This window comes from Euprymna scolopes, chromosome 16 (assembly GCF_053919585.1).
Source record: "Euprymna scolopes isolate OS-2025 chromosome 16, ASM5391958v1, whole genome shotgun sequence".
Taxonomy (NCBI): domain Eukaryota; kingdom Metazoa; phylum Mollusca; class Cephalopoda; order Sepiida; family Sepiolidae; genus Euprymna; species Euprymna scolopes.
Window position 1 is genome coordinate 42,442,801 of NC_136497.1, and position 23,617 is coordinate 42,466,417.

Genomic DNA, 23,617 nt, shown 5'->3' on the forward strand with positions numbered 1-23,617 from the left:
AATGAACATATCGAAAAAAAAAGTTATATTGTATGTATACATTTTGGACTGAAGTTCTACAAAAAAATTCACTTAATTTGATCGATGGAGGCAGCCATGTTTGGATTTTTAGAACACGACATGGGGAGATAACTCAGTCTAAAGCATCGACATCCTCTTCCCATCTTAAATATTAGCTTTTCTCCCTAAAAATAGAAACATGGCTACCTTTTGATCAGTATCATAACAAACTGTTTTTTCGCTGTAAAAAAAAAAAAACCTACTTGATCAAATTAAGTGAATTTTTTTTTTTTTTTGAGAACTTCATTCCATAATGGATACATACAATATAACTTTTTTTCAATATTTTCAATGTCTTGATTAAACTGTACAAGTACTGGCTTTTCAACCCTCACTTTACTGACTATGTCTATTCTCGCTGCTGTGAAAGGGAGGTAAGTAAAAGTAGCAAGACTTTAACAGTGTATGATGGAAGGAGAAATCTAGTGCAGACCTCAATTTGAAAAAAACTATGTAGAAGAAAATGATTGAGTGGCCCAAAAGTAATTAGTTTTTCTATCTTGTTTTATTTAATTTTTTATGGTTGTTATTGACCAACCATTTAGGTAGAATTGCGACAAAGGTTGGTTTATTGTGAGGGATACAATGTCTTTGATGCTGATGGTAATTTAGTAAATGTATCTCTTCAAGATTCTCTTCATTTTGAGAGGTGCTTCAAATGTTTGGATTAAATATTTACACAGATACTACATTTTGATCCTTGTTTGTTGTTGTTTTAGTGGAGGCATAGTTAAATAAAAATCAAGTCCCAAAATAGAAAAAAGAATAAAACCAATAGAAACAAATCAGGATTAAAATTCATAAAATGCAATTAAAAGTGATTTTCACATACACTGTCAACGATAGTTCTTTAAAAAAGTTATTTTTAATATTTTATTATAATTTTATAAATGTTCCACTCAAAAATCGATGACAACATGAATACTTATTTTTGAAGGAGAATAAAAACTAATTCCAATAAATAGCACTAAAAATATTAGTGTATTTGGATAAAGTATGTTTTTGATGAAATTGATTCAAAATACATATATTTTAACACATGACCAAATCTGTGGCAGTCGTTTATAGTCAACCAGAATAATAAAGCTTATAGGAGCACATGATATAGTAGATGCTAGTGCAACAACTGCAAGAGTTAGGTGTGGATGAAGTAAGTTCAGAGAACTTCTGCCATTATTAACCAGCTGCCAATGGCAGGAAGAGAAAAGTCTATCAGTGACGATGTATGAACGTGAAAGCTAGCCAGTGAAAATTGAGGATATGCATTATATCAAGAGAGATGATATGAAAATGATGAGATGGATGTATAACACACAAGTCTTAAGAACAAGCTTAGATATGATAACCCCCCCCCGAGGAAAATGAAATCTGAACAGTATAGAGAGACGTATGCAACAAGAGATTTTGATGACATGGCCATGTTGAAAAAAAAAAACAAAGAAACATTTTTGAGTTAATAGATATAGAATAGTTGAGGTAGCATGTTGAGTTCACAGGGAAAAGCTAAGCCAAACATGGAAACAAGAATGGATTTGAGAGAGAAATATAAAAAAGGACTCGGCCAGAGATATGTTGGTTTGGAAGTCAATTTCTGAGAGCTATACAACACATGCCAATACATATAACAGACGTTTAACTGAATATGAGGATGGGCAATGTAATTCAACAGGATTTCAACTCTGATAAGTCTGTACCATTTTGCATGGTTGTAAACATTAAGCTAATCATACAAAGAGTTGGTTCTGATGAAGCGGATACCAATATTCACCATTAGGATAACTTTCATACTGGGCAAGGGCAGTGAACTCATCAAATCCTCTGATCTGATGTGTAGGGCTTGGTAAGATTTCATGTTTCAGATCCATCAGATCATGAAGCTGTCATTACATTGTAGACAGGCAAGAGAGTGCTAGGTGTGAACTGAGCATTCAATGATTATATTATGACGCTCCTGATACAGTTGCTATAGAATTTACCCTGGGTGTAGAGAGGAACAGTTTGTGATGTTATCTGAGGCACCAATTCACAACATTTACCCCAAGCTACTTTCACCCTTGTGGCTGAACCGAATTCATACCTACTATCTGCACTCACAGGTTCGTACAGATTTTGCAATCTCCATTTTCAAGGACTTTTCTAAGCTTTTTAAAGTTTTTCAAGGCCTTCTCCAGAAAAAAATTCAATTTTTAATAACCAAATTTGATATATAAACAATGATATAATAAACCAAAAAACTTGATAATTAACAACAGAAAAAGTCATTTTCATTTAACTATTTCATGAAGTAGTTTTAAAGGTCATACAGTTATTTACATAAAATTCTCTAACATGAAACAAAACTAGTCAACTAATTACAGCTTTCATTCGTTTTGTGTTTAGTTATATGCAATTCCAAAGCATGTTCACCCATTTTGGTAAAAACAAATATCTTTTTACATCATACACAATATGTCTATCGATAATCATATCCACATTCCCTGACACACTTATATTTGGCTAACCAAGTGCAATTAAATGTTATTTTCCCCCATTGTAGATTTGTCGATGCTGTGTTTGTTTAACTTTTAAATTTTCAGTATTGTGGATACAAGGGTTATGGCCTTTTATCACAAAATTACCCAATGTTATATGAAGAACATCAGGTAGTTTTGTGGCAAAGGGACATAATCCACAATAATATGATGCAATTTCAGAACAATGTGTTTGTTTTATTTTCAATATTTAAAAAATATTTTAATATTTATTTCGATTTTATTTTTAATATTTCAACACAAATCTTTACTGGACATAAATACAATTTTCAAAGCCTTTACAAGACATTTTTCATATTTTCATAGATTTTTCAAGGTAATAATAAAAATAAAACCTTTTCAAGGTAAAAATTAAAATTCAAGGATTTTTCAAGCTTGTGAAAACCCCGACTCAGCATACTTCTTGGATGGCAAAAAAACCCTACTATCTCCAAGGTATTGTCATCTAATACCGTTGTATGCATCTCTTATATTAGAAGTTGAGGATTGGTGCTAACTTATTCTTCAGATGTTTACACTTTTTGTGAATCCATAATAGGTACATTGCTTTTCACACCAATCCAGTACACAGAACAATGATACCAAGTTGCGTTCCTTAGGGAATTGGAGACTAGAAGCACATAAGTTTTAGGTAAGGAATTTATTTTAATTTTCTATGTAAATAAACTATTCAACTAGTTAATTTAGAGATTTCATAACAAATTTAATCACATTTTATTGTGTTAATCAAGCAGTAAGTATATCTTTATAAAAAGTAAAAAATATAGAAGAGACAGAGTAGGACATATATGTAAATCATAACGCTATTGCTATAGATCACCATCTTTAAAAATTAAAATCTATTTGTTATCAAGATGCAACAATATATAAACCACAAAAATTGGCCTATTAAAAAAAAAGACTATTTTTCATGGAGATGTTATTGTAAAACAAATTATTTACTTGTAGTTCATACAAATCAAACCACATTTAAAAAAAATCACTGGAATCACCACTTTAAAACGGTCAGATTTTATAAACAAGCTTTGTAATTGTTACCAGTTGGTAGACTAACAATAAATTACTTTTCTTTGGAGTCGAAGAAATTTAGGTGACACAGAATAACTATTCAGCTAGTTAATCCAGAGATATCATGACCAATTTAATCACATTTTATTGTGGTCAGTCAAGTAGTAAGTCTATTTTTATATAAAGTAAAAAATGTAGAAAAGAGAGAGAGTGAGATGAAGACATAGATATGAAACGTGAAACAGGAGAGAAAGACAGCCAGACGTGGAACAGGAGAGATAGGGAGAGACAGTCACACATGGAACAGGAGAGAGAGGGAGTGGCAGCCAGACATGGAACAGGAGAGAGAGAGAGGCAGCCAGACATGGAACAGGAGAGAGAGAGAGAGAGAGAGAGAGAGAGAGAGAGAGAGAGAGAGAGGCAGCCAGACGTGGAACAGGAGAGAGATAGAGACAGCCATACGTGGAACAGGAGAGAGAGAGAGGCAGCCAGACGTGGAACAGGAGAGAGAGAGAGGCAGCCAGACGTGGAACAGGAGAGAGAGAGAGAGGCAGCCAGACGTGGAACAGGAGAGAGAGAGAGGCAGCCAGACATGGAACAGGAGAGAGAGAGAGAGAGAGAGGCAGCCAGACATGGAACAGGAGAGAGAGAGAGGTAGAGAGACGTGGAACGAAAAAGAGAGAGGTAGAGAGACAAAACATAAAACAAAAAGAGCTATTTTGTACAATCATATACCCTGAGGATGTTATAGTTAATTGAGCATTACATAATCTCCAACTGCATTTCTTCTGATCTGACATTACTTAAATTCAATGACAAAAAGAAATTCAAGAAAATTAAGAACAATTCTGGGAGAAAAAGAGAAGGACGTTTTTTATCTCAAAGTTTTCCTTCTCCTAGATTAGTTAGCCTATCAAGCCTTGAAAATCTAGCCTATCTTTTCTATTCACCCATAATAGAGAAGTATGTATGGATTCATACCTTTACCAAGGTTAAACAAAAGAGCTTTTACAGCTCTGAATAGAATTTGAACATAGCAGTTCAAATCCACTTTTCATGCAACAACCATTTAATAAATTTTAATACCCTTGAATAACAGATACCTAAGAAATCAATCAATTTGTTTATGTCAGGAAATTAATTTTGATCAGCTATAATCAAGGAATAATAAATATGAAACGTCTTATATTAATACAAATGTTATTAACCATATTTCTCAAAGTATCATAACTACAACCATACATGATACTTCCACAAAGTTAAAATCAAGTTTTGGAGGAGTTAGACTTGTAAAATTGCTTAGAGTCAAATTCTTTTAACCGCTGAAGAATCAACAGTCTGAAAATTAGACCACCTTAAAATAGGGAGTTGTAGATTTTTGAATTCTAATAGCATAGGACCTTATACATTTCAAATCTGGTTAAAATATCATAATAGATAACTTTGGTAGATAGTAACAATAGTTTTGATATGTAATCATCATTTATCTAATATAAGCTAATATTTTGTGTGTGAACTCCATTAGGAATAAACTCCTAAAATATTTGCATTTTGATTGTTTGTTTTATTTTTTTGAAACTGCATAAGACTGGAACAGCCCCAAACACAAATGTGAACATTTTGTTGATCATAGAAGTTAATTTTCATTTTTTTTTCTTTTATAAAATTTTGAAATTGAGAAAATTATAAAAACAATCATGAAAACAAAATTTAGAATAATTTTAAAATTGAATTGGAGACAAAAATAAACATGACAGCAGAGGACTGCAAGAGATAAAAATATGCTTGTTTTCTCAACAGATATAGCATGAAGACAAGTGAAGCGATTGGTTCTCTAACACAAAACTTTCTCAACTATCAGGAACTATTACTGATGCACCTCACCTGGAAACTATCATGAATTAACTAGGTTCTACAAGCTCTTCAGTATCCTAATTATTCAAAGGAATACCTTGAGACTGGTCTCTGCCTTCCAAGCTAGCAGGACATCTGATGGAACTTCTAGATGTTCCAAATATAGGCTTTTTAAAATTGGCAGTTGAAAAAGGTAGAATACTACGGCAACAAAGTAAACATCTACATAAACTTTCAAATTTAAATTTAAAAATAATCGTATTTTGTCAAATATCAAATCATACATTTATTGAATATATTTTTTTAAATAAATGAGAAAAGTTATAATTTCTCTGGTCATTTTTTTTTTTATTACTGTAATCATGGAATTTTGAAAATTCCAGTTTGAAAATGATTTTCTAAAAAGCAGAAAAAAAAAATGGGTTCAATAAGCACTTGAATGTCAAGATATGATTATTTTTTGCATTGTTGGAAAAATAAAAAGCAACGTTAATGAAATGTTACAAGTTAGTGTATCTGCAACGTTAGGGACATTGTAGGGAGTCAATAAAAAAAGAAAACATCAATGCAACATTTTCTGCTAAGTCAATATAATGTTGTAGCAACATTATTTTGATATCTAATTATCACCTTTGACCTGTAATGTTGGCTTTAATAAAGTTGGTAGAATTTAAGCTTCAAACTAATAATACTAGATACAATTCCATCACAGATGCTTATTACTTATACTACTCTACAAAAATAAAAAAAATAAGTCATAAATAATCTATTTTAATTGTGGAAAAGTTATTATTCATTAAATACTATATGGAAAAAATACACACCTACCCTCCCTGCCAAAATAAACAGAAAATGTAAAATAAAAAATAAAAAATCTTTAAAATAAACATTCATAAAATAAATTGTTGAATGGATTTGAAAACCTAAATCAAGTAAGCATATGCTATATTCACCGCATAGAGAAATAGAAAATTTAAAACTTATGACTGCTATTTTGTGATTTCTCTGAATCTATCTAGAATTAACACTTTTACAGGATCTTTTTTTATTTTAAACAGATTTTAAAAAAGCTTTGGAATGCGGAAATTCCTAACTTCGCTGCATATTTGTTAAACCAGTCATGCATGAAATCAAACTAGTTATGGTTTTCATAAGCTGCAGATACCAAGCCTAATATATTAGAATACACTATTTGTAGGGAGGTAAAGCAGATATTCCCATTAGATTTCAAAAATAGTTTTGTACTCTGTATTATAATGAACAGTTAAGCAATGTTGAACCTGGCTAGTACTGGATGGGGGACCATTTGGGATTACCAGAGGTTATAAGAGGTTTGAGACACCACCATGTAAAAACTAACACAGTCAAAATGGACTGTGACTTATTACCATACATAAGTTATTTGCTTAAAAAAAAAATGCCTATATTTTATTCCTAATTTGTTCAAAATGTGACTTTTATATATTTTGCAAATAATGTAAACTGTTGTATCTATTCTGATATTAAATTTCAGCTGTTCTGTCCTTGGTCAGTGAAAGATTCATCTTGATCAATTTACATGATTTTTGGTGTAAAATATTTGCTTTCCTTCACACGTATGTTCATCATACAGATTTTTCTTTTTTTTATGTTTATATTTGCTCTCAAGTCATCGCCTTCTCTTTTCTACACCTCTAAATGAGTGAGAGGGGGGGGTTGAAAAGACAGAAATATTTGTAAATAACCCTGATTATTGAATGGTGCTGGGTAGCCTCACTTTGTGCCAGATGAAAGACCCAAATAAATAGAGTTTGCATTGCAAAGATTTTAAGTTCCAAAATATGCTTATCTTTATATACAAGGTCCATCATAAGTATGTTTTCTTTTTTTTTTATAACCTTGTTGCTGCTTAAATATTTTTTTCCCCCACTCTTTATCTGTGCCTAAATCAAAACGTAGATTCCCTGAACAAAGCTTCTTTCTTAGAAGTGCACGCCTGTGGAACTCTCTTCCGTTTGCCTGTTTCCCACCTGACTACAACTTGGATGTCTTCAAGTCCAACATAAACAAGTTCCTGATGAACCGCCTCCTTAAGTAAGACACTTTATCAGATCTCCATTACTAATGATTACTATGATATTGTCCCATTGCTGTACACGCAATAACCCTTATCTCAGAGTAGCCTCCAGGCCCTGATAAGTGGTGACTTCCATGTACAAAAAAAAAAATATATATATATATGTATCATTCACATCTGAGCTGCCATTGCTCAAGTGTGGTTGAAACTGTGTGCTAAAGTATGTCGCTCAGTTACTGAAAGAGTGACAAAGTGCACTGAACACATAGGGCTTAAATATTTTAATAAAAATAATGATTTACATAAAATAAAAAGAAAAAAAATGTACCTTCTGTTTCTTTCTATATTGCAGTTGTATTTTTCTTTCATGTTACATTTTTTATGTTAAAATAAAGTTATATAGTTACTTATAGTATATACTGTATAATCAAACTATGAATTTTGAGGTCATGCTTTCTTGGTTCTACTCAAATTTATCATTGTTACATGGCTGGTATGATGCCCAGAGGCAAAAACAAAAATATGTATAAAATTAATTTGATTAAAATATATTTGGATCACAAACATATTTTCTTTTTTTCCTTTTCATGATTATAATTAAAAGAAACAGATTTTCTTTAAAAATGGCTGACAGAAATGTCCTTGAATGTTGCCTCACCAGTCTTTTATCAACTCGCACAAGCAATGCTGCTGATGCAAGAACTGAACAATGTCTCTTTACTAGCATTTTTTGAATGGCATTAGCTGTTATCAAGGAATTTATTTCCCTGCAAATAAATCAAGATAACTACATTTGTTTGTTTGTTTAGTTTTCAAACATGTTAGAATATAATGGATTTATAATGCAAGTGTTAAAGACAAGCTTAGATCTGATGATCTCAGAGGAATAATCAATACGGGCAGTATAAGGAGATTTGGTTTGATTACATTGAAAAAATGGATGAGCACTTGAGTTTGTAGATATAGAACAGTTGAGGTAGCAAGTTGGCAGGAGAAAACCAATAAAAACATGGAAGTGATAAGATTGGATTTGAGTAAAAGAAGGAAAAATACAAACCTAGCCAGAGATAGATTAGTTTAAAATTTAATTTCTAAAAGTTATACCACACATGCTAACATGTAAAACAGACATTAAACTGAATGTGATGATAAATTTTAAGAAAACAAGCCGAGCATGTAGAGTCCCACTCCACGAGTGAACGATCTTGGGGCAATTTTACCCCTTTACTTTCATTATGAGTAATGTTTGTGCAAAATTTTCAAAAAATCCAAGGCGTGGTTATTGAGAAAAGTGCAAACAAACGAACAGACGAATGTGAGTGGATTACTAGGTACAATCCTTCCTTTGTAGGGGAACAAAAAATTAAAAAAAACAATCACAAAAATAATTATAATACTGAACTCATTGTAGCCAAATATACCTAAAAATCAGGAGTGGGAGTTTGAAATAAAAGGTTTTGTAAAAAGTTGTAAGAATAGTCAGAATCAAATTAATCCCAAAAGAATGACTAGACTATTTGAATATTGGAATTTAGTATCAGAGCGAGATATTTTAGAATCCTAGACAATGTACATATTGTATAAAGGCTTACTTATGGATTGATTTTTTTATATATATATATATATATATATATATATATATATATATATATAATAAATTCCATAGTCAAACAACGTCGCAGCCCACAAGAGCAATGACAGTCAACAAACACATATATATATATATATATATACACACACACACACACAAAAAATGCTAATGTTTAACAGCATTTTCCTTCCAATACAAAAGACTTAAAGCAACACTTATGATGTAACTTTTTTGTCAAATTTAACAAAATCAGGATACATATTTTGTGTTAACATAAAAGTAAATTTGAATAAATCGCACTCATCCAAAAGAAAATCATGCATAAATGGATTAAGTGTGCTTCGCAGAATTAAAAGCAAATTATAATCTAATAAAGTTAGCAAAACAGTGTTAGTAAACATATGAACAGAAAAAGAAATTTTCACAAACTCAATATAAATAACAACCAAAACACAATTTCTTAAATTCAGAACCAGTAAAAAAGAAATTCAAGAAAGTAAGTTAAATACTAAAACTATTGTACTTAGCCAAATATACACTAAAAATCAGGGTTGCAGAGTCTAAGTTGGAGGTAACTGGAGGTTTTATAAAAAATCTGTGTGGGAGCCAAAATTGTCAGAATGCTAGGAGTTAAAAGTCAGATTTTGAAACCTGAAGACTTAACACTTAATATTGAAATACTGAATTTTAGAATTTAAAAATATCCGATCCTCACTCATTATTTTAAAGTAAGGAGTTAGAATTGGATATTTTAAAATTCTAGGAGCCAGGTTTGGATTTTATACATCTCAGCTCTGCAACTCTGCTAAAGACAGATACAAAAATTCATTGACCATGCATATACTGTATAAAGATTTACCAATGGATTAAAGTCATTGTTGGCATCACAAAATCTTTATGCGTGAGATGATGAAATTTTCTTTCAGAGTCAAGTTAGAAATTAGGCTGATGTGTACACGAAGTTGTGTCATAGAAGGAAGTATCTAAAAACAATGTAGTTCCTTGTCTATTGAATTGCCTCCTCACTAGGGCAGAGTTGGACACAAGGTTGGCTTTTAATGTGGGCAAAATCCAACTACCTAAAAAGAGGCACGGAAATAATAAAAATTGCCTCAGTCTAGAAGGATTCCTTTTTCACTGATCAAAGTCAGAAACAATAGTATTAGAACAACCTGTACACTTTGCTTCTATTTGTTTATCCAATACGTTTCATGGTTCAGACTAGCTCCTGGACATGCTGTCATTTCTTCACCACTAGGTCAGTTCTATTCAAGTGCTTTAAAGACAGATGCAGTCGGTCATTACTAGGACCAGAGCAACAGAATATTCTTATCATTGTTTGGACTATCGAGTATATATCTGACATAGTTAATAAACTGATAACCACATCACTCTATATAAAAACATATAAGATATCAATGGATATACACTCCAGAGTCAAAACAATGAAAGGAATATTCTGTTGTCCTAGCCCTAGTGATGACAATACATCCGTACCAGTTGTTTGCCAGGTCTTCCTCACCTTTCATATTGAGAACCACATGGCCACATCAACCAATAAGACCTTCACACATTAAGATTTAGTGAACACAGCACAGACTTTCGTTTTTTTTTTTTTTTGTAAATCTCATTTTTGTGCAAGTGAAAACTAGTTTACAAGAAAAAGATCATTTAATGTTGACTGTGTGCATTAATTAGTTTATTAAAATTGGTTTTGTATAAACATTAATAAAATACTGACAATGCGTGTCTTGTTTTTCAATAAAAATACATGTGTGCATACACTAATTTCATTGCAGCAAGGATTCATATACAATGGATTAAAAACAAATTAACTATCAATCTGAAGACAAAATCAAGTCTCTTTTGGGTAGAATTCATTCAACTGAAAATAACTGATTTTCATAATTTTATAACTACTTTTACTTAGATTTATTTTGCAATTTCATTGTCTTACATTACAATTACAAAGAGAAATAGTAAAAAAAAAAAAAAAGAAATAAATAAATAACATGAAACCTAAAAATAACAATTGTTTACACTTTTTTATTATAATTGCACAACTATGAATAAAAAAGTCAACGCATTTTAGAAATCTTTATTTTTTAGAATCTTAATACATTAGGATAATTTTTTTTTTTTATTCAGTTTTGAATCCAACTCTAAATCTAAGTAATAACAAACCCCATGCCTTCCTCCTCTCTCCCCCGCCAAAATATAAGAGAAAATTACTTATTTATGAGTCATAAAAACAACTTGATTAGAGAGAACAATGACTCTACAATTTTTTTTTTATTTTTTTCAATTAAGCATATATTATATGTTACAGACATCAGGCCATTTCAGGCCTGATTTGGGATTCTTCATCGATATTCAGGACAAACTCTGTGACTATTGAAATCATTTGGATACTCATTCCTTATAAGCATCGGATTAATGAGCACACAGACTTTAAACTTAAAGTACACACAGAAACTGAATAAGAACACCATTAATTATGAGCGAAGAGATTTTGCTCGAAACGTTCTTGAGTTTAAAAAGTTAATATTGAACTAGTTTCCGATTTACATAAAATTTCAGAAAGAGGCGAGGAACCTTCATGATTCTAGAAAATGAAGGTGGAGAAGCTAGAAGAAAAAACCCACCCATTCATTGTAGAAGTCACCAAATGAAAGAAAACTTTGCTTTTGGAATTCCCTCCTTGCTCCTTATTTTCCAAACTGTACCAACCCGCAGAAATTTAAATGTAAACATCTTGTTACACAACTATTCACTTAGGAAGCCCTTCTATGAAATTGTCCCCTAATTACCGTAGCCCCTTACGTTTTGCATGAAGTGAACAAAACTAAAAGAATAAGTTTTAAAAACTATACAGTGAAGTGAGAAACTCATTATCTGTTAATAGGCAAACATGCACTTTCACAAAATTCTAGATGTAAAAGTAAAAACTGAAAACTTCAACTAGATATGTTAGTGTGCTTGAAATTCATTTTCAGATATTAAAGATCTGAAAATGTAACTAAAATATTTTCAGCCATTTTTTTTTAGACATACCTCGAGTTAAGTTGGGTGAACTCAGTCTCATTGGTCTTTGCATTCCAATATCTGAGCTAGAAACTAAAAGAAAAATAGTGTTAATTCTTCACAATAAACTTAAATTTCAGAAAACTAAAATAGATATCGCCTTTATCTTCAGTTGTCTGTATGTGTGTGCATGCTTGTGTCCAGCTAAAAGTAAAAAACTACACAAGACAAACTCAAAGCAGCCGATATATTTTTCAGCATTTCCTCAGACAGAAAAAGACACTTTTTTATAATAATCACTTTTTGGGGGTCACCAGAAAGAAAATTAATTGAGGAGGGTGGATTAGAGCAATTTTTTCATCAACCTTTAGCGTGGAACTAACTTTCTTGGTCTTTCTTCTAGGACAGACCATGAAGTGAATGTGGTATTGTGGTGATTGAGATGATTCTACTTAAGAGTAGGATAGACAATTTTAAGTATTTGTTTTAAATATTTGATTGGATTTGTGCTTAATTCACTTTATAATTTTTTTATATTTTGTGCAAATATATATTTCAAAGTGTAGCATCTATTTTGTGCTTGATCAGAGGAAGGAAATCCTTTTCGACTGGGGAAAGAAGGGATATAGGAGGTGGGCAGAGGAGGAGAGGGATATAAAAAGGAGCAGTCAAAAACAAATGCCTATTTATGTTCAATATAAATGTTCAGCCCTTGTTATAGAACAAGATGCTAATACAATTTATGATGAGTTTTTTTAATTTATTTTTATTCCCTAACTCTTATTGAAATTAATTTTGCTTTGTTGGATATTATGGCATATTAAGCCTTTGGATCATTTTATGCAGAGTACTTATGGGTTCAACTCCCACCCATTTTGCTTTGTTGATATACAAGTAATTATTGTTTTAAATTTCTTACTGAGATTATAGTCATAAGTTTGATATCTTTCTCAGCAGACATGCTCATAAATGGAAAAAATGAATACCAGACATCTTTGTGTGTGTGTGTGTGCGTGTTAAATGAAGATAGTTAAGATGGTTAAATTTGGTCACACTCAAACTAGTTATTTAGATTATTCAAGCTCTTCATTTACCTCATAAACTCTACACTGCAGCACAATGACAAACTCGTGATTAGATGTATCTTTAATTTGAAATATGACCAAACTCAACATATTAGTTCAGAGGATTTACTAAAAGCACTATGTTTGCCCAGCATAGAAGTTAACCTAAAGACAAATCAATTACACTGGTATGGTCATATGGAGTATTCATCTTTCTGAGTAGGGGTAGGCTATAGAAACAAAATTTTTCAAATAAATGCCAAAAGTGGCTTATTACCTTCATTTATATGTAAATAGATGGGAACAAGTGATTTTGTTCAAAACGGGTCAAAATTGGAGGGTCGCTGGCCCCAAACGTGATTTGACCGCGTCAACGCGTGAAAATGGCTCAAATTTCGCCCCCGAACACACTTAATCATTTAATGTAAAGCCTCAGGGTGCATTTTTTTTACTATAAATGCATTTGTATCATTAAATCTAACATTCCCATTGGCTATCCCATAAGTATAGGGCTTTTTAGGGTATCTCAGAGTCCAAAATGGGTCAAAATTACCCCAAAATTAGCCAAAAATGGTCGGAAATCACGCATTTTCCAAAATGCACCTCCCAAGCCACACAGGGTGCAATTTTTGACCATAAATGGCTCTATATCATTAAATCTAACATTCTCACTGGCTATCCCACCTATATAGGGCTTTTCAAGGTATCTTAAGGGTCCAAAATGGGTCAAATTTACCCAAAAATTAGCCAAAAATGAACGAAAATCACGGATAATCCCCAAAATGCTGGTATTATATATCTCATCGGGCTCCTATGAACACTCCTGTATGGCTTTTTACAGTTGGAAGACTGAAATAACCACCCTGTTATCTTATCCATTTGTATTTAGGGTATTTAGAGATCTTTGGGGGATGTAAAAAGGGTCAAAACAATCCAAAAATGACAAAATTACGCTTTACGGTACATAACATATGAATCATTAGTTCATTCATCAATGATACTTTTTAGAAACATCGTAACTTTACTACATCAACTTCTCAGAAAGTAATTAATTGTAAATTGAACATTGAATGTCAATAAAATGCTGTCCAAGAAGAGTCTGAATTCATATTGTTCTCATAGTTACCCCAAAATTGATGCAAATGGCCCTCGATTCGCTATTTCTCGATTTGTAACCAATATATTGAATAACTTGATAAAAGGTATGAGTAATTAGCAAAGGAATTATTTTGTTATTTCAAGACACAGCTTCACTTCACATTACTTTAAAATCATTCAACAGTAAAATATCAATATAATGCATTAAAGAGCTCGTCAATCACATCATTATTCTCTAGCACAAATACTGGTTTTCGTCTTGTCAAGTTCCATGCACCAATGACATTGCACGACAAAAATTGAATTTTCAATGTCTTCTGCTCTTCAGTTCTTGCTCTGCCAGAAACCGTTCATGTTCCATATTGACGTGGAAAGTGTCAATGAGCCATTTGCGAGAGAGAGACTTTTGATCGACAAAGAATCTTCGTCCATGTACATCAAATTCATCAGGATTCACATCTTTTGAAGGTATATTGAGAAGGACATGGTGCTCTCGTTTCCATTTAATCATATTCACACGTCTGGAACCCTTTGCTTTGTAGACATCTTTGTCGTAAATTTTTAGCGATCGATCAAGTTTATGTTTTATCCCAGGTATTGTAACATAACAAACATCACTTCCAAAGGCTTTCTGCCACAATTGTAGTAATCGCAAGGAGAACTGGTGAATATGATTTTTCTGTGTCGTGGTACCATATTTGGCAGCATGATGTTGCACAGCTTGAACACATTCAGCCTCAGTTGGAAGAGAATCAAGCAGAAGATAAGTCCAATCGTCGTAATTATAATCTTTGTCAATCTGCCCTGCTATACCAGCCATGTTCATTGCATTTTACTAACTGAAAAAGAAAGCAAAGTTCAATCAAATTCACAATTAATGCAATGCAATGTTATCGTGTCTATTTAAAGATGCCATTGCATTGTTACAGAAAGAAAACATTTCCTTATTTGGTAATTTTCCATCTATAACTCAAATTAAGCCCCTTTTTGACAACCTATGTTGATTCTTAGGGACTTTTTGACTCTCTTTGGCTAAATCGGCCATATTTAGCCCCTTTTAAAGGTCTTTATACCCCTCATTAACAGTGCAAAAGTTAGGAGAGTGCCTGCTTCAAGCATTTCCTAACAGTTTCTGCCATGTAGAGGTGTCTTTGGGCCCATGGGAGGTGCATTTTGGAAAATCTGTGATTTCCAACCATTTTTGGCTAATTTTTGGGTAATTTTGACCCATTTTGGACTCTGAGATACCCTAAAAAACCTTATACTTGTGGGATAGCCAATGGGAATGTTAGATTTAATGATACAAATGCATTTATAGTAAAAAAATGCACCCTGTGGCTTTCAGTAAGTGATTAAGTGTGTTCGGGGGCGAAATTTGAGCCATTTTCACGCGTTGACGTGGTCAAATCACGTTTGGGGCCAGCGACCCTCCAATTTTGACCCGTTTTGAACAAAATCACTTGTTCCCATCTATTTACATATAAATGAAGGTAATAAGCCACTTTTGGCATTTATTTGAAAAATTTTGTTTCTATAGCCTACCCCTATTCTGAGCAAAATGAGTGCAGAAGCATGAATATCTTGAATCACAGGAAGGTTGATCAGCTAAGTAAAACTTGGTAAGTGATTGGACAACATTTTACAGAGTAGAACTTGGAGACAGTTGACCTGCTGAACCATGAAGACTGCAGAATTTGCTTGCAAAATATCAAAAGGTATCAGTTCCCTGGACAAGGAAAGGGAATATTAAATGAATATATATATATATATATATATATATATATATATTTAAAAGAGTGTAGCCATCAATAATTGTGGGTTTTTTAGCCTTTTATCATATTTTTATTTTAAAATGTTTTTATAACGCATTTCAAGCTTTGGTTCGCTCTCTTCAGATATTTTCGTAAAAAGGTTTTTTTTTTAAATGAGAGTTTGTTGATACTAAATGTGTTTTTCAGAGTGATGTGTTCTCAGACATTCTGTCCCCAACAGTAAGTGTTGGTAGAGTCCAGTCAGAGTTAAGTTCAAAGAGGGGGCATTTGGTTCATTTGGTGAAGGTTTTTATGGTTTTTTTTTATGACTTTCTTTCCCCATGTATAGCAGACACTCATACACAATCACACACACATACATATACGTACATATATATATACACAGAAATATATGTAGGAACATATATATATATACATACCCACCTACAGACTCGCACACATAATCACACACATCCACCCACTAACATGTCACACACATATAATTTCCACTATCCATTCTCTGTCTACTGTCAAAACCTAACTGCCATTGTGCTTCCAACCTGTTCTTTTTATAACAGTTTCTACCTCTTATGCAAATTAATGCCATATGTATATTACCGAGCCTTCTACAAACAAAAATCTTTTCTTCCTCTTTTCTTCCCTTTTTCCGTCACCCGACAGGAAAGAGGCGCACCTGTTAGCGTAAGTCATTTTCTTAATTCCTTTCACCATATAATCAAATTCTCTAATGTTCTTATTCAATTTCACTACACTCTCCCATGATCTGATGATCACATAGATGACAACTCGGAGATGGTCTTTTTCGTCTAGTACTCCTTCAAGGTAAAGGTACTTCCTCTTCAAATAACTTGTCTGGAGAAGTGTTATTTGGTGCTGATGTGCCATTTCCTTCAGAGAAATTCACTGAAAATTCACTGTCACTGTTGCCCTCCATGGTATCCAGGCACATGCACTGCAGTGGCAAGATCCTCATTTCTGTTGTCTACCAACATGGCGTGGGCTCTTTTAATGATAGGGTATCTATCCTAGCTGACGACTGCAGAAGTCCCCTGATGAAGCACTTTTCATCTAGCATTCTGACAGCATTTTGCCTACCAGCCAGGCTAGCTGTTGCAAGTCTGTCAGAAACTCATCTAGTCTTCCCTAGGCAAAGGCAGCAAGTGGTGAAGTACTCAAAGGCTGAAAATATGTTTGTTACATAAGCTTTTATTTGGGCATGTTTGATTTCCTCAATATCACTCCGTTGCTCCCTCGGAAGTTGCCAATATGTTTGCCCAAGCCGCACCTTTCAATCATAGAGGTAGAACTTGCTCCACCTTGGTTATCTCACACAGCTACAAGTCAACTCCAAATCCTCCAACCATTCCATTATTGGAGTGTCCGTTGTCGTGCCACTGCATTTGGGGATTAGCCGAATGTCGAATTGTCTCAATGATATAATTCTAATAACACCAAAATAGCTTGAATGGGAAAAAAAAAAAAAAAGAAATTAAATGAAGAAAAATATTTGTTTGAGCTCCTACTTTCTCACGACTAAATTCAACTGTAATTTCCACCATCCATTCTCTCTTTCCGTTGTCAAAAAACTAACTGCCGTTGTGCTTACAACTCGTTATTTTTTATAGCAGCTTCTGTCCTCTTATACAAATTAATGCAATATGTATAGTACCGAGTCATCTACAAACGAAGATCTTTTCTTTCTCTTTCCTTCCCTCATTCTGTCACCCAGCGAGAAAAGAAAGAGGCGAACCTGTTTGTGTTTCATTCCTTTTACCACGTAATCAATTTCTCTAATGTTCTTGTTCAATTCTGCTAAAATTTATGAAATGGTAAAATGATGTATCAAATAAGAAATTTGCTTGAAGCAAACGCAATTAAAAATTATTCAAATTAGGTGAAAACAGAGGATGTGACTGATGAAACAAGCAAGCACCAAAAAATTAAAAGCACAAATAAACTTTTAGTCCGATTGATCGAGGTTTCAAATCTCCATCGCAATCTGAAATTTATGTTTCATTCATTTAAATAGGCAAGCACTTACTTCCACATTTGAGCCGTTTTTGAAAGCGGGGTGGAATTTCAAACTGATGAGTAGGTTGAGCATGGGAAAGTTGCTGCAAAACACAATTTTTACAATTTTAATACATAATTTTAAAAATAATAAATACAATATTAAAAATACACTCATGGGAAATTGTATTTTAATTGAAGTGAAAAATGAGACTGGTACAAGATTAAAAAAAAAAAAGGATTGTTTAATACATATTTGTTATGCCTCTATGGACATCACATGAACATTTAAAAAAAATATTGCACAAAACATATACAATACATATCAAATTCAGTTCATTTTTTTTTTTTTTTTAAATTACATTCTCACTCCAAACAAGGCACATTGCCACTTTGTTGTAGGGGGCTACTATCAGGGACATAAACATCGGGGGTACTGTGTAGGAAGTTGGGCAGCAAGATGTCGATTCACGTTGCACTTGAACTTCTGCATGTCAGTACAGCCGGGGAAGCAGGGACCCAGAAGGGAATTCCAAAGTCTAGCTGTTCTGGGGAAGAAACTACTAGAGTAGAAGACTCTCTTACATCTAGGGATCCCTACTGTGAAGGGGTGAGATTTAGCTGCTTGTCGGGTTTGTCAGGGGTATTTACGTCGAGGAGGCACAAGTGCTTGCAGTTCGACAGAGCATTCTCCGTTAAAGTACTTGTAGAACAGGCAGAGGGATGCAACATTTCGTCGATGGGACAGAGGCTGAAGTTTAGATGACAGTTCAGGACATATCAGATTGGCGACTCTCTTTTGAACCTTGTCTAGGAGCGAGAGAACTAGTGGCAGATGCACCAGCCCAAATATGACAATACTCCATACATGGGCGAATGGTGGCCTTATAGAGGTATTGGATACTTTCAGACGTTAATAGCTTTCTAGCACGGTAGAGAAAACCCACTTTCTTTGCAGTGGTCCTGACCATGTTCTCAATATAATTGTTCCAACTCATGTTTCCTGTGAATGTTAGGCTGAGGAGTTTAAAAGATGTACTTTCAGATAAATAGTCATTGGCCATTGCTATTGGCAGTAGGGAAGGTTTCTTGTAATTATTGAAGGAATCAAGTTTAGTCTTGGGAGCATTGAAGATGACCATCCATTTTTGTCCCCATTCTCCTACAGATCAGAGGTCTTCCTCTAGTATTTCTGCCATTTCTTTAGATATGTGTTCATTTATTTTCCTGTTATGTCTGTTATAGAGTGTGGTGTCGTCAGCATACATACCCATCTCACAGACAATTTTATCAGGGAGGTCATTTATGAATATTAGGAATAACAGAGGCCCAAGGGTAGACCCCTGAGGCAGTCCCGCATTTATATCATATTGTTTAGATGTACGATCGTTAAGGACAACCTGGATTTTTCTCTTATCTAAGAAGGATTTAATTATGTTATGTATTCTTCCAGTGATGCCGTATGATCTAATTTTCTGGAGAAGACCCTCATGCCATACCCTGTCAAAAGCCTTAGATATATCTAGAGCGACCGCTCTACCCTACCCTGCTTTGTCCAGTGACTGGTATATATGTTCTGAGATTAGTTAGGATATCTGCTGTGGAACGGGCTTGCCTATATCCATATTGTTGGTCAGTCAGAAGTTTAGCATCTGTAAGGCGATGGACTAGAGCTTGGTTAATTATGGTCTCAAATATTTTGGCGAAAACTGGGAGGAGGCTAATGGGGCGATAATTCTTCGCCAGAATTCTTGAAAACTGGCACTACAGAAGCAGTTTTCCAGCAGGCAGGAAAGCAAGATTCATTAAGGCATTTGTTGTAGAGTTTGGAGAGAACTGGAGCTACTTCGGCGGCACATTTTTAATAGCATAGCCGGGATGAGATCGGGTCCACATGCTTTTGAAGTGTCAAGGTTTTTTATGATAGCATGCACCTGAGCAGGGGTGATTTTCAGATCGTCTAGTGTGGCGTCTGTCCGCAAAGGAAAGTCAGGGAGAGGGTGGTTAGCAGAGTCCAGTGTGGAGTTGCAGGCAAACCGTCTGGCAAGCATGTTAGCCTTCTCAGTTGCTGAGCAAACAACCTCATGATAGTTGGATAGTGGGGAATTGTTGATTGCCCATTATTTACTACACTGTTGTAGATTTTTCAGAAGTCTCGGGTTCCTAATTTCTGTGCTTTGATGCGTTTTGGGGTGGTTTCAGTAAATTCTCTCTTAGCTGTTGCTATTTCTCTCTTACAGTTATTTCTGGCTTCTATTTACTTCTGTTTGTTTGAACTGGACTTATGTCGGTTAAATTTGTGGTATGCATGCTGCCTTTGCGATATGGCAGCTGCACATGTTGAAGTGAACCATTAGGGAGAATGAGGTTTGCTATAGAATTTGCGTGTGGGAAAATGTGCTTCAATTGCTGCTTTGAACCATTCAGTGGTTTAATTTGCGCAATGTTCAGCAGGAAGTGAAAAGATATTTTGCCATGGAGTGTCCCTGACGAGGTCGCTGATAGCTTCCCAGTCAGCCTTTTTATAATATCTCGTTGTTTTGAGCAGTGGCTCTTCAGTTTTGGCTCTAGAGTTTAGAGCGATTTCAACCATTATCACTGCATGATCGGCGTTCCCAAGAGGGATGTGAGCATTTATTACACAGTCATCAGGAACTGTGGTCAGAAACAGATCTAGAAGTGATGTGTGTTGTTCATGCTGATCTGGGAAACGGGTTGGAAACGTAACCATCTGTGATAGGGAATGAGATATAGAGAAGTTACGTGTTGTGGTACCAGCTGTGTCGGTGTAAGTAGAAAATCCAAGCCAGTTGCTGTGGTGGACATTGAAGTCACCAAATACATGCACTTATGCGCTAGTGTCGAGGGAAAGTGCTGTATCTATGCTGTCAGAGACTTTGTTTATTAGGGTAATGTTATTTGAATTTGTTTGTTTTTTTTAAACCATTATTTTCGAATTTATTCAATTGAATCCCAAAATATTCTATTCGTGTTACTTATCTGATTTAGCAGTTTACAAATCATATATTTTAGCTATTTATATCAAGTCATTTCATCCCTTGCTTGGAGGGATTTCCATAAAAAAAATATGAACTCCAAGAAAGATTTGATGAGAAAAAAAAAAAAACAAGAAGCTTCAGAGTCAATTTCTCTTCAAGAGCAAAGCAATCCATGAGAATCTCAAGAAGCAAATGAGTGAAAGACACGAGCAGAGTCTAAATAGGATTAAACAAAACAAAGCATTTTTGTAACAGAACATGTATGAGTGCATAGGAAAATAGGTGTAAGATAGCTGGCTTGCCGACAAAAAGCATATATGCAAATTAGGAAGTGTGTGAGCTGGTGTGAGAAGAAAAAAAAGGAGAAACAAAGTCGGTGCTAAAAGAGATGGACATGTAAAGTGAAGGTGAGAATGGGCTGACTGTGGCCAGCATGCGGTCAGAAGAAAGAGAAACTTAAGTGGGCATCAAGATGAAGAGAAAGAAAAATGGTAATAAACAACTTGTGTTAATAAAAAAAAAGCCAAGTCGGATTCATTTATTTTTGTTTATTTGTTCCTTTCTGATGGTGCCGAACAGTGTGGGGGTCCAAGAAAGGTTTGAACTGTAATGAACACGGTTTGTGCGACTGCCCACATTACATTTTGAACACAGATCAATTTCTAGATTAGTTGCATATTACAAATTATCTGAGGGAGATGGATGAGAGAGGTCACCAAGCTGGCTGATAAAAAAAGCCCTAACCTCTAATCTGCTTATGTGGCTCAACAGAAACCAGTGTTTTTTTTTTGTTTTTTTTTTGTGACACCATCACTCTCCAACAAAGTTTAAAGATGACTTCCTCGCAGTAAGACAGCAGATATTGTTAGAATCTCTGTGTCAAGAGTCACCAGGAACTATACAAGGGGAGGGGGTCAGTTCCCTGAAGTATTTACAAACTAAAGTGTTTCTCTTTTTAATTTTTTTTCTTTTTAAGTAAATCTTATAATGAACTTGCGTATATACAACAATAAGTACTTAAAAGCACTTTATTAAAAATAGAATTGAATGTTAAGTTTAAAAAATTTGCCTTAACATTAAATTTTTAGATTGAACAAAAATACGTTTTTAAAAATGTAGAACTGAATGTGAAATATTATGTATTTGTTTTCAATAATGAGGCATAAACTGTAACGCAGAAATAGTGAAACAATCATCAACAGGAAATCCTAGACTGTAGTGTCATCCTCCTTTGGGCTGTTCAGGAGGATAAAAAATTTGAGAAGGTTCAGTCTTGCATTTCCTGCTGATAGCTGTTTTGGTGTGTTGGCGGATCAATTAGATTTCAAGGACCTCTGAAAATAAGCAAAATAAAAGAGATGATTTCTGATTTTGACCAGTTTCTTTTGATTGAGCTGTGGACATCATAAACAAATGGATAATAAATCGACAACTTAAGATGTTTAAAGCATACACAATCCCAAAAAATAGGGACAATGATTTGTTTGTTTATTAAAACATTTAGTAAAACCAAAAAATTGTAACTCCGCTTTTTTCTCAAAATAAATTTTTCTCTATCAAAAGTTGACATTCTAAGAGAAAAAAACAACTCCGCTTTATGATCCGTTTGCTTACAAGGGACATAAATCAATTGCATATTTTCTGGGATCGTTAAAACGTAATTGACCTATGTCAGTCATGGTTGTGTTTTTTTTTTAATGTATAGGTGCATACATACAACAGCAAAAGAATATACTTTTAAATTATAAATCACACCAGAGATGGGTAACTATATTAGTATAAACATAAAGAGATAATGAAACAAATTACCTCGTTGCTTGAAATGGCCTCTTTCATGGCCTTTTGAAACATACGATTGTTCTTGGAGATGGAAAGAGAAACAGGCTTTAGATCAAGCTTATTGGCATCATTATCTTTCATCTCCACAGACCTCCTCACGTCACCCCTACTAGTAGTCCTTTGACCTCCACTTGCACTGTCCACGGTCACACGGAAATTCTCAAAACGTTTTCCATTGTCCTGCTCGTATTTGGGTTTCCTGTGGTAATCCTCATACCGGAATTGTTGGCTTCTCCGCATTGAGGAGATTGTGTGGGCGGTATAAGGTAGGTTCTCATTGGCATGTAGAGGACGGCGGCGACTTGGCTTTAAAAAGAAAAAGTAAACAGAGATAAATGTTACATTATAGATTACAGGCACTTTTATTAGAAACTTTATGACTTGTGACATTAGAAATAATAAATGTTTTGTTTCTTTTTGTTCTTAGTAACGATATAATGGTATGCATGTAAAAACAAAATTGTAAGTTTAATTGACATATTGCATGTGATATTTCTTGTTAATTTGTATGATATTGCTACATTCTTTTGTTACGTAGTGTTATTATTACAATGATGAATGTAAATTCTTTTGTATTCATGTTAAGAAGGATAAGAGTCTTAAGAGTGTTCATGTGTATAAGAAGATATAGATGGAGATATTAACATATTGTTAGAGAAGAGATGTGGACATTATCACGTATATATAAAAAGAGAGAGTGAGAGTTTATAA

The 23,617-nt window shown here is 33.9% G+C and overlaps 1 protein-coding gene across 49 annotated transcripts in view; it reads right to left on the minus strand.

The window, feature by feature from the left end:
- The window catches only part of LOC145295927 (tudor domain-containing protein 7-like), a 336,149-nt gene that overhangs the window by 126,895 nt on the left and 185,637 nt on the right, over positions 1 to 23,617 (minus strand). For 26 of the 49 annotated variants that reach the window (XM_080141767.1, XM_080141753.1, XM_080141793.1 and 23 more), the window contains 3 exons: positions 22,877 to 23,212; positions 18,100 to 18,172; positions 12,155 to 12,217 (listed from right to left, as the gene is read on the minus strand). In XM_080141767.1, coding sequence (XP_079997893.1) covers positions 12,155 to 12,217; positions 18,100 to 18,172; positions 22,877 to 23,212 — 472 coding nt within the window. The remainder of the gene's footprint in view (positions 1 to 12,154; positions 12,218 to 18,099; positions 18,173 to 22,876; positions 23,213 to 23,617) is intronic. The other 23 variants (XM_080141773.1, XM_080141799.1, XM_080141787.1 and 20 more) reach the window with 1 other exon arrangement.